The following is a 17,740-nucleotide window of genomic DNA, read 5'->3' as shown; positions in this document are numbered from 1 at the left end:
TCCCTGTAAAATGAATGGGTAAGCATAATATGCAGCAAAAAGTATTTTATAAATACAAAATAAGAATACAAAGACAGTATATGTTTTTCAGTCAAAAAACAAACACAGTTACATTTAAAAAAAGAGTGTTTGGCTGTAAGTTTGTATATGATCTCAATGAACTAAATTAACTGTGCTGTTCTTGAGTATTACACTTTTATTTGAAATAAAGAGGTAATATCAATCTATGAAATTTCCCCATTTATAATCTGTAAAGTTTTTAATAGGAACACAAAGACCAACAGTGACACTTTTAAAAGACTCATTCCAGCATTAATCTGCATGCAGTTTGCCCATGTCACATTTAAATTCTGTCTTAATGGGCTAAGTAGGTGATTTAATTAACAGTAATCTGTTACAGCTGTTCTCAGCAGCAGCATTTTAACAGAACTGTAATGAGAGATCCAATTTAAATTAGTTACTACCTATCATTGTATTAACTGGGTGATATCTTAACTTAGAAAATTCATATAATAGCATTGATTGAACTTTATGCTGTATTAAAGTAAGTTCCAAATACAAAATAACACACATTACTTAATATAAGAGATACTAAACTCTATAGTTAGTATAGATATGGGTATATATAATGTATGTTTAAAAAGTATGGAGGGGTGGATTGATGGACTTTCTCTTTTTTCAACCCGATTTCACTATGTAACTAACTATGTATAACCTACACGTGAGGGAAATTAAAAGAAGAAAGCATTATGCATTATGACCTAGTTTTCCAATAATTTTTCAGCTCTAAATGAACAGAACATTTTTTTTTTACAAGTGAGACAACAATTAGTTTCCTGTGCTATTATTTTTATAGATCTGTATGCCAAGAGTTCTTGGATGTAGAGTAAAAATAGGTCACCTTGATAAGTTGTGCCACATTGTTATAAAGATCTTTTACATGAACTTTAAGTACTGTAGCACTGTCCTTCGTCTCCTATGACCTGATGTAACATATTTCTGTGCTAAATATGACTAAAAGTGATGGGTCAATCTGTGCAGAATTCTCATATTTACTGTGAAATTTGCAAAATGCATTGAAGTCAATGGGCATCAAAATTATCTTGAGGCACGTCAATTTTGACGGACATCAGTTTTTGACACTAGCAACAATTTTTATATGCGCGGCTATTCGGTCCAAATGCATTAAATTCAAGGGGAGTCCAAATAATTTTGACCATTTTTTTCCCTGATTTAATCCGCTTGCAGTGAAATCTGGAAATTCAATGCAAATTTGTGTCTGGCAAATTTATTTGTCCATCACTAATGACTAAATGACTGAAGGGTGTTTCAGCTTCTTGGTGAGTGTGCTATTGTGTCACTAAATATAGCTCTAATGACTAAATAACTGGTCTCAAACTATTAACTATGTTACAAATTGTTTATACGGTATACCGCATAAATAGTGTAGCTGATTTGTTTTTGTAATAAAAATGGTTATTGTATTATTCATTATATATGTCTATACCTGAAAACAAAGAAAAAGTTTACATGAAAAACACCAAAAAAATAAAACAACACAATGACTAGAATTTGTGTTCAGTGCAGTCACTCAAAAATTATTCTTTTAATTTGTAAAAATAAAATCCTACATTTTTTAAAACACTACTTGAAAATGTGTTTTTTATTTTTGTTAAAACATCCACTCCCCTCCCAGCATAAACAGGGAAATTTGTTCAGAGCTCCACCTTTGACAAACAAATCCCTCCCTTTCCTAAACTAAAGCATTTTAGCAACTCATTATCAGAGCACTTCCTATGGCACTGTCAGTTATCAGCTCCTTCTACTCTTGTCAAAACCAGGAAGTTACAGAAAATTTCAGTATAATGCTATACTAATGTGTTGACCGGCACCCAGGCATTTGAGGACAGTATATATATATATATATATATATATATATATATATATATATATATATATATATATATATATATAAATGTAAACACTACAGTCAAGTCCTATTCATTGAGCTTATGTTGAATAAGGGTGCATATCATCCATTTAAATGTGTTTCCTTAATGTAGCAATTATTTTCTCTTGTCTTTAGGTTTTATCTTGACTTTCTGTGCAGTGAAAACCTTATTCAACATCCAAAAGGAAATGTATAGATAAATGGCAAATTAATTAGTCAATGAGAAGCAAATTTATTCAATAATTCAGCCAATATAATTACAGTAAAGGGTGTTAATAGCAGACATGTTATAGATACAGTGTACAGTTTTCTTTAGTTTCCTAATCATGGAATCATGGAAAACCTGTGTTGTCATATTAAGACGCAAAAGCTAAAATGGAAAGGTTATCCAAAATGTCATATTTTTGCATGAGAAACCCCCTTCAATCTTAGAGACAATCTATGATAACAAACACTACTGAGCTTATTTTTAATTATATAATGTACTCTATATATTTATAATAATAATTTACTTGTAAGCATTCTTAAAAATAATACTATTAAGCTAATATAGAGGGAGAGAGGACAAGAATGAAAAACTCCAAAAAACATTGTGTGTGTGTGTGTGTGTGTGTGTGTGTGTGTGTGTGTGTGTGTGTGTGTGTGTGTGTGTGTGTGTGTGTGTGTGTGTGTGTGTGTGTGTGTGTGTGTGTGTGTGTGTGTGTGTGTGTGTGTGTGTGTGTGTGTGTGTGTGTGTGTGTGTGTGTGTGTGTGTGTGTGTGTGTGTATTTGATTTATGGCACTCTGATGAGGCTTTTATTGTAAAACAACAAAAAAAAAGTTATGCCCTTGCACAAACAAAATCTAGTTTGTGCAAATTTTATATGGATTTTGCAAGAAGGTTTGCAAATTTTATAGTTTGTGACAGTGCACAGTGAATGTAATAGAACTTTTTACTGAAAAAGTTATGTTTGCTCCAAAAGATTATGACACCTTCAAGCACTTGGTAAAATCCACATAATTAAAATTTGCTATGCAATAACAGTTTAAGGAAGAATTTTACATTGCAAAATGTGGATTTGTATTCTTATTTGTGCAAATTGTTTTTCTCTTTGTGACTTTTATTACATTCCATTCCATAATACAAATACAGGTCAGGTCACCAGTATTTGATTTTGTGTATGTTTGGCTCAAAACTGTTTTAAGTCGAAATTAAATAAAGGTAAATCATTCACTGACACTTCTTCAAAGTAACACCCTTGAATTTTATATAATTCACTGATGATATTGACAATGATGGTCAAGCTTTTAAGAAAACCAACAGAATGTTCTCTTTACAGCACTAAAACAACCCTGGATATATTGCTGTGATTTATATTTTAGTGACTGTTTATCATTAAACAATATTCATAACATTATATTATACTGATATACAGTGACTTATTTGATTCTGACAGTGTATATTTACCTGAGAATTCTTCATATAAGAGCAGAGATGAAATGCACCTGCATTCAGCCCTGGCAAATACTGACAAAAAGACTTTGTACAGTGTTGCTAGGTAACATTTTTATTGTATCTATACTTGTGAAAAGGAAGATCTGCCAGATGTTCTTTCATTTTCAAAGATTACTTGTATTGTTGTGATTCAGTTTTGAAGGGTTTTTATGACAGCAATTGAAAATAGACAGAAAAATGAAAATGATTGTCATAACTATCCATCGACTACTAGATTTGAGCCTATTTTTCATGTGCAAAGTTTTAAAAATAGTTTAAACATCATGCACAGTATATACAGAGAGTATATTCCTAACATATCCTAAATTGACACCGAGCAGACAATAAAATGCACAGTTCTATGAAGAGATTTTAAGTACAAAGAGAAGAAGAAAGTTAATTTTAGCAAAATATTATAAAATTACTGAGATTTTTTAATTATAAAGCAGTCAAGACATTATAACAAATGTCAAATATATAAAACCCACCAAATGTACTAATAAAAATTACTTAGACAATTATTCTTTCTGCATGTAATCTGCTTGTCAATATTTCTAAAGGGCCAGTAAACACCATTTTTATTTTGAAACAAGATTAAAAATGGTTGAACTCAGAAGATAAGATCTGCAATCAAAAACATACTTCTGCTTTACAGAACAAAATTTCCATGAACAGTATATAATGAAAATAATTGACACATCAAGTCATACATACATACATAGTAATTACTTAGTTAAGTTGGGTTTAAAAAAAGTCCATCAAGTCAAACCCCTCCAAATGAAACCCAGCGTATGCGTATGTATGTACATACACTCACACCAACCCCTCCATACACTCACAATCTATATACTGTATATACCAATATCTATATTAATTGTAGATTTTAGTATCACTATAGTCTTGGATATTATGCTTGACCAAGAAATCATCCGAGCCCTTTTTAAAAGCATTAACAGAATTAGCCATCACATTATCCGGCAGGGCATTCCACAACCTTAATGTCCTAACTGTGAAAACCACCTGTTTCTTCAAATGAAAGTTTTCTTCTAATGTAAACACATGGCCTTTGGGTGATTCATTTTATGGAAAAAAATTAAGGGAAAAAAGATGTTTTGCTATGTGTCTATTATGCACTCTTATGTCGTTATAAAGAGTAATCATGTCACTCACAAGTGTCTTCTTTCCAAAGAAAATAACCCCAACCAGAACAGACTACCCTCATATTTTAAGTCTTCCATCCCTCTAACCAGTTCAGTTGCACGTCTCTGCACTCTCTCCTGCTCATATATATCCTACTTAAGGACTGGAGCCCAAAAACTGCACTGCATACTCAAGGTGAGGCATTAACAAGGACCGATAAAGAGGTAAAGTTTTCATCCCTTGATTTAATGCCCTTTTTTATGCAAGCAAGTACTTTTTTTTACTTTAGTAGCCACAAAATGACACTTCCTGGAATTAGACAACTTGTTATCTACAAAAAAAACTATATTCTTCTCAATTAAGGAAACCCCCTGCCATTTAGTCATATTTATATTATTTCTCCCAAAGTACATAATCTTGCAATTATTAACATTAAACCTCATTTTACAATTTGCTGCCCAGCTTTCCAATTTGGTCAAATCACTTTGCAAAGTGGCAACATTCTGCATGGAACTTATCATTCTGCACAATTTTGTATTATCAGCAAAAATAGAAACAGTAATTTAAATGCCCACCTTCAGATTATTAATGAACAAAAAAAAGCAAAAGAGCAAGGACAGAGCCCTGCAGTACTCCATTAACAACACTGGTCCAATTAGAAAATGTTCCATTTACCACCACTCTTTGTAATCTATCCTTTAACCAGTTCTCTATTCAGCTACATATACTATGTTCCAGACCAATATTCCTTAATTGAGCCATTAACTTTTTGTTAATAAAAAGCTTTCCTACCACTGACATGAAAGAATCCACCCTATTGGGTTGATGCTGAGAATGGGATCCCTTTTTGAACAGCAGCACAATATTAACAATTCACCATTCTCTTGGCACCATTCCAGACCTCAATGAATTCTGATAAATTAAGAAAAAAAAAAGACAAGTGCAATGTCAGGAGGCTATACCCCAATGTTACTTTTCCCATAATTCTCCCACCTGAGTTGTTTGTGCAAATATGAGTGTATGTATATGCAAAATTGAAGAAACATGTCAAGATGGGCTCTTGTGTTCACAGTAATTTCTGATAGGAATGTTGCTGAATGTTCAGATTTGTTAAATATAAATTCTTAAATAGCCATTATATCTACATTTGTTTACATTTTGCTTTTGGTTTTGCCAAGAAGAAAGTATAGACATTTCCAGTTGTTTTAAATAGGCTTCTTTCAGTTTGTAACAGTTTATCTTAGCAGCCACTGTTTTGCTCTAAGGCTGGCTATAAGCTTCTTAACACCTCACTTAATGTTCCAATTGTGTTTATAACTGCAAGGAATAAGTATTTCACAGAAGGGGTTAGTTTATTGCTGAGGGACAAAGTTGATATATTACTATATGTATGTTGTTGTTACCTTCACATTTTAAAAAAAATCTAGTTTACTACACCGTCAAGTCAAAAACCACTATTTCTAGGACACACTCCTACTGATTTCTTGCATATTATAAACAAAACCTGAACCTTTTGTGAGATGTTAAGGTGCTTGCTGCTAGCCTGACAGTAAGAAAATGGCTGCTTAGACAAAGCTAAAATTGCAAGCTGATACTTATTTAACAGAAGCATATAAAAACTATGAACATACAATGTGATCAGATCTTATAGATTAATGTACAAGACAATTGTTCAGCACATTATACTAACCTAAATTAAAACATGTTTTTATGTAAATATATTTTCAGGGAGACATGTATTAACATTGTTCTTATCAAAAGCAATGAATGGTCTCGTCTATATTCTTAAACTAGTCTTAACACATTGTTAATAATATTTTTTCTTTTTTTTAGGGTTGAGGGAAATCCATAACTGAAGTAAAAATGAAGAACTTTAACAGCTTAAACTAACTGGTCCATTGTGAAGATCAGACTATATTTTTTAACTGGATTTATCTGGAATTAACCAGGAGAATGACATCCCATCTACTTCTTGCATTTTTAGTGTGGATTTCTGAACCAAATCCTTCTCATAGTGAAATATACTTTGAGAGGACAGCTGGTCCACAGTCTATAGAAAAACTGCATCACTTTTCTGTTAATAATGGAAAACTATTAAATCGACAAAAACGGGGATGGATGTGGAATCAGTTTTTTTTGTTGGAAGAGTACACAGGATTGGATTATCAGTATGTTGGCAAGGTATGGACTCCTCTTTGAGTTAATTTGATTTCTAAATTAGAGGTTTATTATGTATTTTACTGGAAAATGTATTATTGATGAATTTCCAATAATTTATAATGTTGATGTTCTTGTGTCTATCCATTTTTCCTTCTACTGGTTTGCATTACTGAAATATATTCTATAAGAGATAAATATGTGTTAATGGCTTGCCATATTTACTGCTTTGAGAACAGAGAGCATGTTCTGTGCTTTTGGCTATTTCTTGGAATTCAAACTGAATTTATAAATAGCTTACATTGTTATTCATAATTTTCCTATCAAGGTTGATGGCACTGCTACAGTTGCTTTGGCTACAAGATTTTTAGTGAAGGTGCTACATTCTCATTGCTATTTAAATAAAATCATGCAACACAAAAATAATTTTGAACTTAAATCAAACTATGTGCTTTCAATTCCAAGTCCTGGTGGCTAATGAGTTGGGGTTGTTGGACTTTGAAATTACAAGTATTGAATATGTTATCTGGAAACCCATTAGCCACAAATCTGTGCATTTTATTCTATTCAAATAATTCAAATGTTTAACAAAGATAAAATTTTTCCCTGTAATAATAAATAAGTACATTGTATGTAATCCTAACTAAGATATATATTACCCTTATTGGAGGCAAAATAATCCTATTGAGGTTATTCTTATAGACAAAGTATGGTGATCCAAATAATGGAAAGTGATTATCCAGAAAGTCCTGAGCATTCTGGTTAATGGGTCTCATAACTGTAATATTATACAGACTCTGTGGTTTAAGGTCAGTAGAAAATCAACTGTCATAACTGATTTATCAGTCCTAAATCAGTGAAAGTGACAAAGTGAGGCACAATCCAGGCTTTTAATCCTACTACACACCCCCGCCTCAGGTGTAGACATCAAATGCAAATCTCCAAGGTTTACTAGGGAAAAGCCAGAAAGCAGATCTTGCTGCAAAATTTCGTAAAAATAAACTCTTTTGCAGCAATATCTGCTTTCTGGCTTTTTCCTATTAAACCTTGGAGATTCGTATTTGATTTTTCAGGCTTATAATGATCTGAATTGTTCTCATACACAATAATCTCTATTCAGATAGAAATGATGAGGGCGTGTGGTAGAATATTCTCTGCTGAAAATGCAATCACCAGCCAGCACTTATAAATTCTAAAGACAGAACTATTTATTCTTTTCTACCTATATAATGAGCATGAAAATACAATGGTGATCTGCAATAAATACAAATTTAAAGATGAATAAATAAACCTAATGATTATAACGTGATGATGACAGATAGTTGAGAGAGAGAGAGAGAGAGAGAGAGAGAGAGAGAGAGAGAGAGAGAGAGAGAGAGAGAGAGAGAGAGAGAGAATAATATAACCCCATTTGATTTTTAAGTCACCATTGGTTTCATTACCTTTCATATAAAGGCACAAAGCCATGGTCATGGAAAGATCTTCAGCCAGGAGGTCATAAAATTGTCATCAACTTTATTGCAGCAATATATATCTATACATTTTCACTGATGCTGCAGTTATCAAAAATTAAAATGGTGTATATATATATATATATATATTTATATATATACACACATATATATATATAGTTTGTATATATATATATATATAGTTTGTATATATATATATATATATATATATATATATATATTTGCTGTTTATAAAAAATATTTTTTTCCATTCTGCTACATATTTAATTTCCTTCAATGCATTAAGCATGGTAGTAAGCCCATAAATGCCTTACCACTTTATCTTAGATAAATCATCATTGTAAAAATACAATTAAGCAGTTACTTGAATTTATAATGTTTGTGATACACATCAGACTAAGAATCCATTTAGTATAACATTTACTTAATTAAATTGCTGATAAAGGATATACAGTACTACATAAACTAACATGTTCCTTTATGAGCACTTAACCATAAGATAACAAGAAGTTGAGGGATTATTTATGTTTTATTAATTCTCTATGAAAATGGTTTCAGCTTTCAGATTTGACACACAAGAGAAAAAGCTTTCAGAATTGACACACAATAGAAGCTGCTCAGGATAAATAAAAGAAACTGAACATTAAACATATGTTGCCTGCATCTGTAGATAAAAAGGAATGCAATAGCAGTGGTGTTAGTGAAACCTGGTGACTTAAGATTTGGTGTGTTGCATTATTTAAATAGCTAAAGCTCATTTCCTCAATCAAATTAGATTTGAGTTTTTTGCACACAAAAAAAATACATTCAAATGACTCCAAATTGATTGTAGCAGGTCCCCCAAAGGAACAGTACATGATTTAAAAAAAAAAAATTAATTTTGAAATTTAACTCAAATTGAATTTGGACTATTCCCTATCAGATTACACTAAAATAAACTCGAAATCTGAATTTTCAATTCAATCCTTGATAAATCTGCCCCTTAATAGTCATTTTATGTGAAATACAGTACTAAGCATATAGCCATACATAATTACATTTGTCAACTATCATGTACAGTAATCAAGGGAAAGTACTATATTAACAAAATACCTGCAATTGCAATTTATTATTTTAGTTCTCCTAACCCTCTCTACCTCTGCTTCTAAATCTGCAAAGAAGTCTTTGCACACAAAGGTTAAACACATCTGTAACAACCAGGCTGCAGACTTTTTTGCCCAATTCAAAACTGTAGTATTTTTTTTATAACAACATTTTTTGTTTGAAAACTAAATTCAATCTCTATATCCCACCACTCACTAAAGTGCTTTTCTATAGAGACTGAATAAAAAGGCCCCACCAACAAAGTACATTTGAATATGAATCCTGCATTCAAGTAGGTGTGAAATGTCTAAGGCTTTGCATGCCTCAAACGCTGAATTGTATTGGTTTGATTTTGAAATGAACAGACCTGGAAAAGTTTGGCTAATCTCTTAGACGTCTACTGTTTTAATATACCTGTCTGAGGAAAACTTTGATATGAATGTTCTTAGCACCTGCAAACTTACTGACTCTGTGTCCTTTTCTAAAAAGAGCCCATGAGTGAGTGAAATCGTAATGTTATGATCTAATGTACATGCTACACGCTATTTCAGTCATAAAACCATGTAATCAATCTAACTAACATACTTTCTGAATTAAAAAATAATAACAATGAGGGGCGTGGCTACCAGCTCAATGTAAGAGAACGTGACTTGCTCTGTGGCCTGGACCCATTTGTGATATCTAATAGCTAAAAAACTACGCTACCACGGACCCTACATCTCAGGACAAGCACCTACTGCCCCAAAAGACACTTATGGGACAAAATAAGGCACAGAGAAGTGCAGCAGAGGCAACAGCAAAACTTGAAAAATATGCCTGTGAGGGAAAACAAAATGGCATTGACTCCCCTACCTCGCAGCAGGAAGACGCTCCAGCAACAAGTGCCTCCCACCACTAGAGCCAACCCTGACTGATCTACTGCAAGAGATTAAAACAACTCGAGAGGCATGTACTGGGTTAATAGCTTCAAAGATGGACGAGGTAAAGGTGGAGCTGGCTATTACTAACGCTAGAGACAGGGACAACATATTACTGATGGCACGGAATAAAGGGCAACTGCCACCTGAGAACACAAATAACCATATATCCAGATTATTCCCAGGATGTGCAAAAGCAATGAGCAAAGTTAATGGATATTAAAAAGGCACTAAGGGAAGCAAATATTTTATACGCCATGCTATATCCTGCTAAACTGCACATTACGGTGCATGGCAAAGCCCTCTTCTTCACCACCCCGCAAGAGACTGCAAACATGGCTCTGAACACACAAGTCTCAACTTGGTCAAGCCAGGGACAGTGCAAACTAAGATGGAAAGGTACTCAAGCACTCAGCTTTACATTGATATTTCTACCAACAAACAGCACCAAATTGGATACAAACATCCTGAATTGGCGACCCACCCCTAAGTAAACCTGTGACTATTGTGCTTGGTTGTGTAGTATATAGACCACTGTTTTCAAGAGGATCCCAGCCATTGCAAATACTACTTTAACTTCCTTTGTACAAAGGCCCACAGGACCAAGCTGGAACTCAATATATCTGCACCCGGCAATGCTCATACAAGAGCACACATTGGTTTGTTGGTTCAGTAGTTTATTCACATTTTCATTTTGATGTTTACAAGCACTGTTTGGGCTAAATCTGCCTCTGTGTTGTTGAGAAGGCAGAACGAGAGAAAAAAGAAAGATGGCAGCTTAACAATTTTGACCCAAAGCAAAGGTGTCAAGCTTCAATATTTTTTCTTTTTTTGTTTAGCAATACTGTTTATAAGGAAAACTTTATTTCATGGGGATTTCCATTCTATGGGGTATAATTATCAAAGATTGAAGTTGGAGAACCACACAGTGCGCTAGAGTGAAATACCGTCTCTCCATTCATTTTTATGGGATTTTTAAAGGTGAATTTATCAAAGGATGAAAGTAAAAGGTCACCATTTGATAAATACACCTTTAAAAATCCAAAAGAAATTAATGGAGAGAGGCAGTATTTCACACTAATGTGTGAACGATCTCTAACTGTGGCGATCTCTAACTTCACTCTTTGATAAATATACCCCTCAGTTGGAATGTGAGGGGATTAAATGATCCAATCAAAAGGAGACTTGTACTAGATAATGTTAAAAAGCAACGTACAGAGGTAATGTTTTAACAAGAAACACATCTTTTAGGGGTTACATTAGCTGCTTTTCGGTGAACCCTAGGTATGATGCAGTTATCACTCTGCTTCTCTACCTATACAGCAGGCACATCAATACTAATTAGGAAAACAACAGCGTTTCAGTCTCTTACAATTACAACTGAAGCAGGTGGCAGATTTGTTTTTGTGCATTGTATACTTAATGCAACCAAAATGATACTAAATAATATATATATATATATATTACACAGATGATTGCTTGCTAAAACTGTTAGCATTTATATTATTATACCCGCATTCGCAAGTCATATGTGCAGGAGACTTCAACTCAACCGTTATCTTGCAAATGGACAGGCTCAGTAAAAGTTCACAGGGTACAGTTTCCCTTCCTCTAACCAGTTAGTTTTAATGACTGAAATGGGCCTCATAGAGGACTGGAGATATCTCCACCCACAGGATTTACAATATTCATGTTTCTCTACTTCCCACCTCTCCCTCTCACGTATCGACTTAATCTTTTTATCTAAAAATCTCCTAGTGGTTCTCAGCTCCTTGGAATATTTACCAAGAGGAATATCCGACCATGCTCCATTAGTAACTAAATGGAACAAGATTAATCCCAGAGTTCATAGAAGATGGTCCCTGAATCCGGTATGGTTAGATATTATTGATATGGATGAGCAGATAGGAGCTAACATAGAGTTTTTCTCAGATAACGCAGGCACGGCCAGTCTCCTGGTGACTTGGGATGCATTTAAAGCGTACATTCGGGGGGCTTCTGTGTGCTGAGATCATCGCAGTGAAGTGCAATTCAGCATGGGAGGAAGAGATGCTGGCAAGACAGGTACAAATGCGTGAAAATAGGGCCATACAAAACGCGCTCCCTCAATATGTATGTGCTTTGCAAACAGCACAACCAAATTATGCTAATTACCAAACCAAAAAAGCCAAAAGAAAACTTCTTTTCTCGAAAGTAACCTTTTTTGAACAAGAGGAACGAGCTGGGAAACTATTAGCTTACCTGTCTAAAAAACATTCCTCCCCTCCAGTGATAACAGAAATAATTGACTCGGTATTCTAACATGAAACCTGCATTGATAGCCACCAGTTTAACTGACTTCTACACTGCACTCTATCAATCCAGAACCAATGTCATTGCAGAAATAGGTGAATACTTAGCGGCACTATATCTCCTCAGACTTTCCAACTCGAAAACACCATGCCCAGATGGTCTCCCTATAGAACTGTATAAGCCTTACAAAGAAGAAATAGGCCCACATCTTCTCAAAACATTACAATATGCACAGGAGGAGGGACACTGCCTGCCTCAATGTGTGAAGCCTCTACAGTATAGTATTACTAAACCAACCCGGCAAAAATCCCTCACAAATGGATGTTTATCGTCCTATATTACTCTTATCGGCCGACATTAAAATATTGGCTAAAAATTCTCTCTACCAGAATGAGTAAGGCCCTTAGCGCAATCATCTCTGATGATAAAACAGGTTTTATGCCTGGTAAGTCGACAGCTTAAAACATCAGAAGACTATATCTAAACCTAGCTACCACACATAATAACTATGATCAAAGATCAATAGCTACACTTAAACAATATACACTAACTGAGTTAAGCTTATGTACCCTCTAAAGCATCTTTACTAGTAAATGGCATAAGGTCCAATACCTTCCTATTGAAATGGGTCACGCGCCAAGGCTGCCCCCTGTCACCACTGCTATTTGTGCTGGCCATGGAACCCTTTGCACAGGTGGTCAGATCTCACCCCCCTATGCAGGGATGGCATATTGGGCTCCTGGAAGAACATATACAATTGTAGGCGGATGACATCTTAATATACTTAGGGGATTATGTCTAATTTAAAAGAAACAGTAATACTAAAACATGAAAGTGTTTTAAAGTAATGAAAATATCATGTGATGTTGCCCTGCACTGGTAAAACTGATTTGTTTTCTTCAGAAACACTTCTATAGTTCTTATAAAAAAACTGCTTTGTAGCAATGTCGGAAATTGAAAAAAAGGCTAAAGGCACAGGTTAAATAGTGGATAACAGATAACACCATTATGTTCTACAGAGCTTATCTGCTATCTGCTATCTTATAATAGTAAAATGATTTTTTACCAAGTTAGAATTACTATTTAGACAACTGGTATAGGCCGGAACTAGACCTAGAGTTAGCCGAACAAATAAAGAAAAAGGGATATACCATCCCACTCCCTCAAAAATCATAATGCTAGCTAGCAGCCACTTGAAAGCAATAGCTTTGTGTTGCAGGTATCAGATAGTAAGTGGGGCCTCAAAAATATATATCCATATTTAAATATATTTTAAAAATATAAATGAGCAAGTCAGCAATTGTGGCAAAGTGATATAGGGACCAATAAAGAGGGCTTTATCTGTTAGTTCCTACAAAATCATCAGTATCCCTGCATATACTGTACAGTATGACTCTTCCCCAGCCTAAATTAGGCATAAAGAAACAGTTATATGCAGCCATGAACTATGACCACAAAATAACATATTAATTGATCCTTTAAATCGGTTTTTGGTAAGTAACCAGGATCCATAGAAAATGTAAACAAATATTACCTTTAGTCAAAACAACCTACTAGAGTAACGCAAATAAATCCAAATCATATGTCATACATTTGTTAAATATACATAAATATTTTACTGGTCTAATAAGACATTCAAGCTACTCTTCAAGTATTACCCCAACAAGCAATCCACTGCCTCATCCCACATGAAAGTGAAAACCCCTTTATATTGCTTTAGCGGAAAATGCCTTTCATCCAGTCTAAAGGATTGGCCTGGTCATTTCTTTTCATAGCAGGTCCATGATATTTATCTAGTACCCTGTATTTGAAAATGTGTATAATTTCTCCTTGCACTTGCAAACAAAGCCTTTAACAATCTTTCCTTTTAAATTAATTATGTGATGATTAGTTGTATGTCCCGGCACTTTTTTCAACTCATTAATAACCTTCCTGCAGACTTGTGTCTGCATAATACCCTTCATGCAGACTAATGTCCATACTACACTGCATACTCAAGGAGAGGTATTTTCAGACATCAATAAGGAATCAAAAGTATGCCTTCGTCCCTCATGTCAATGCCATTTTTATGCTGAAGGCACTTTATTAGCTTTTACAGACAGTACCTAGAGCTACAACAATCCCCAACTCCTTCTCAATTATAGAAGCACAATACAAATTCACACAATACAAATTCCTTGTATGGCTAGCATTTATGTTGTTTTTGCTTAACCTAGCATTCATTAGTAGTGAACCTTATTTGTCAGTTACCTGCCCAGTCCCATAACACAGTGCTTTCAATGTCAACCTCAAGGTAATTATCGATTAAAAAGAGCACAGGCTCAGAAATTGAAATAATGATTTGGCAATCATCTATGTCAACTAAAGTAGCACAACCCAATGTGGTGAATATGTGAGTGCTGTAAAATAGAATTTTATTATGTACAACAAATTGTTGAACTACTATTTATTATACAGCACGTAAATATTCCCCTTTAAAGATTAATTTTTTTAAAAACCTAAACTTTTTAGCTATTTTGATAAAGCATGCCTTAAAATGTATCCAATTGATGTCCTAACATGATTTTATAACTATGTACTGTATGTTTTCACTGTGGTAATAAGATTTACAGATTTGATATGTCTCTATTAAGAAAACTGCAACATGCAGAGCATTGCTCTTTGCATCATTTTACACTCTGTATGACTGACCAACAATTGATCATTTACCATTTTCGCTGAGATAAAACATGTTTGATTCAAACCCTTCGGAGTCATGACCTAGCTCCTAGAGAGCAGGAACTGAAAAAGACTGACATCTTGGATGTTTTGACAATTTTGTTGAAATCTTTTGATTTTCCATTGTATTAAATGAATGAGAAAGCTCTATTAAGTAATTCTGTCACAATTTTATTATCTTTATACATACTATAATATAGCTAAAGGAAAGGAATTTTTAAGATTGCTGCAAACATAACACTTAGGGTCCCATTTACTAAGGGTCGAAGTGAATTCAAAGCGAATTTTCGAATACAAAAACTTTGAATTTTTAAGTAATTTTTGGGTACTTCGACCATCGAATAGGCCAAGATTCGATTTGAATTGAAAAAACTTTGAATATTCGACAATTCGAAAATCAAAGTACTGTCTCTTTAAAAAACGTAGATTTTAACACTTCGCCACCTTAAACCTTCCGAATTGCTATGTTAGCCTATGGGGACCTTCTACAACCTATAGCCGGTATTTGGCTACGTTTTTAGAAGTCTAAGGGTTTCGTTAGATTCAAACAATTTCTACGAAAGCTCAAATGATTTGAATTTGATCGAAAACGGCTAAATTCAATCAAAAAAAACTTAGACTATCGAATTTCTACAATTCGATGGTGGAATTTCTACAATTCGATGGTCGAATTTCGAAGTGGTAAAACTTTCGACCATTGAATTGTAGAAATTTGATAGTCGAAGTTTTTAAAACTTAGTAAATGTGCCCCCTATTATGGCAATATATTTAAGGCAATGCCCGTGTTTGTAGAGAGAAATAATACATTTTAAGCTTAAGGTCATTAATTAAAATAAATTTTGTTGCTGCATGGGGTAGGAAAATATCCATATGTTTTTCATTAATAGGGGTATATTTTCAGATTATAGAAGCAGACAAATAGAAGGCCCCCATAAAGGAGAATGAAAGCTACTGAACAGTTTGTTCCCAATAGATTAACCACAACAGTGCAAGATAGGATGCAATATTTATTCTGCAGAATGCTTTACTATACTTGATATAACAGTCAAAGATATCTGTGTAAGATAGCAGCTGCCATATCAGTTTGGTGTGATCTAACTTCCCTGCCTGTTTCCTTCCCCGCTGCTGGATCATTTTAGAGCAGGGAAGGTGAGGTGGGGTAGAGGGAGAGAGGAGGAAGCTATGCAAGCTTCTACCCAGGGCCAGGAGGTTTAAGCCGAGAGGAGGAAATCTGATACAGAAGGCCATGTGTAAAGATTAGGAGGAAGTTAATGTGGAGGAAATGAATGTGGTGGTTCTTTTGACAGAGGACTCAGAACAGCAGCACTGTGGTTGTTTAAGGGCATATTAACACATACATACTTTTATCCCCTTCAAGAAAAAGGAGCTTATGCGGAAATGTGCATTTAAGGCACATGGTGTATAATGGTCAAACATATGGGATTAGCCATATATATTTTTTCCATAGCAGAAACTGCATTGTGTATCAAACTATGGCCTAATATTCTAATGTAGTGATGGGCAAATTTCTCCCGTTTGAGGTCGCCAAAAAATTCCCGCAAAATTCGTGAAATGGTGAAAAATTCAAGAAAAATTGTGAAATTGGAAAGAAAAAAAAAACTGAAATTCGAAAGTTTTCAAGAAAAAATCGTGAAATTTGAAGGATTTCACAAAAAAATTGTGAAAAGCGGAAATTGACGCCAGGGAGATTCGCGAATGTATTGACCAGCGGCAAAACGAGGAAATTTGTCGCGAATTCATGCCAAGCGAATTTATTCGCCCATCACTACTCTAATGGTGAGAATTTAAGAACAGGCCTCTAATAAAAGAAATAAAACAACTAAAATAACAACTAAAAACTATTATACCAAGATATTAAGTGGATCTCATCATTATTATATTGAATTGCAAATTCGATGTCTTATGTATCATAGTAAATGCGTTGATCAATTTTTTTTTATATGCATTTTTTTGTTTTCCTACTTTTCAGATCACTCTCAAGATTTTATAAGCTTAAACATGTTTGAGGGATCCTGTCCCATGCATGTTATATAACTTAATATGTTTAGTTCCTTTTATATTTTATATTAAACATATATAGGAATGTAAGGATCTCCTATGCCCTAGGAAATGTGTTAGCCAGCTAGGCTGGGCCCTTTTTCCCAGAGGGGAGGGGGAGTAGTACATCCACTCACTGGAGGAGGTGGTATGTGTCTGAAGTGGGTGTAGACCACAGTACAGGAACAGCAAGTGTCAGGTCAGAAACTGTAATAGGTCACTACAGGAGTAACAGATAGATTCAGCAAAGTTAGTGAGCAGCTAAGGCTCAGACAAGAAGTTTAGTGAAGGGTTACCACCCTGCAATGACAAGGCCGCCACGTTTGGGACTCAAGTGGTTAGGCTCAGGGATATAGAGATCCTTAAAGCTTAAGACCAGCTGTGAGATTTAACTTCCATGGGGATTGTGCACCAAAGGCAAGCAAGGCTACTCAACTCAGAAAAGCTGACTAACAAAGGATCAGAGAGTATACAGTAT

The 17,740-nt window shown here is 34.4% G+C and overlaps 1 protein-coding gene across 1 annotated transcript in view; it reads left to right on the top strand.

Moving 5' to 3' along the window:
* LOC108720108 (cadherin-10) overlaps positions 1-17,740 on the top strand; it is a 220,427-nt gene that overhangs the window by 81,565 nt on the left and 121,122 nt on the right. Inside the window, exon 2 of the mRNA XM_041567648.1 lies at positions 6,399-6,746. Coding sequence (XP_041423582.1) covers positions 6,519-6,746 — 228 coding nt within the window. The 5' untranslated portion in view covers positions 6,399-6,518. The remainder of the gene's footprint in view (positions 1-6,398; positions 6,747-17,740) is intronic.

Source organism: Xenopus laevis, chromosome 6S, assembly GCF_017654675.1.
Source record: "Xenopus laevis strain J_2021 chromosome 6S, Xenopus_laevis_v10.1, whole genome shotgun sequence".
NCBI lineage: Eukaryota > Metazoa > Chordata > Amphibia > Anura > Pipidae > Xenopus > Xenopus laevis.
Note: the sequence above shows the minus strand (reverse complement) of the source record. Positions and strands in the feature narration are given on the sequence as shown.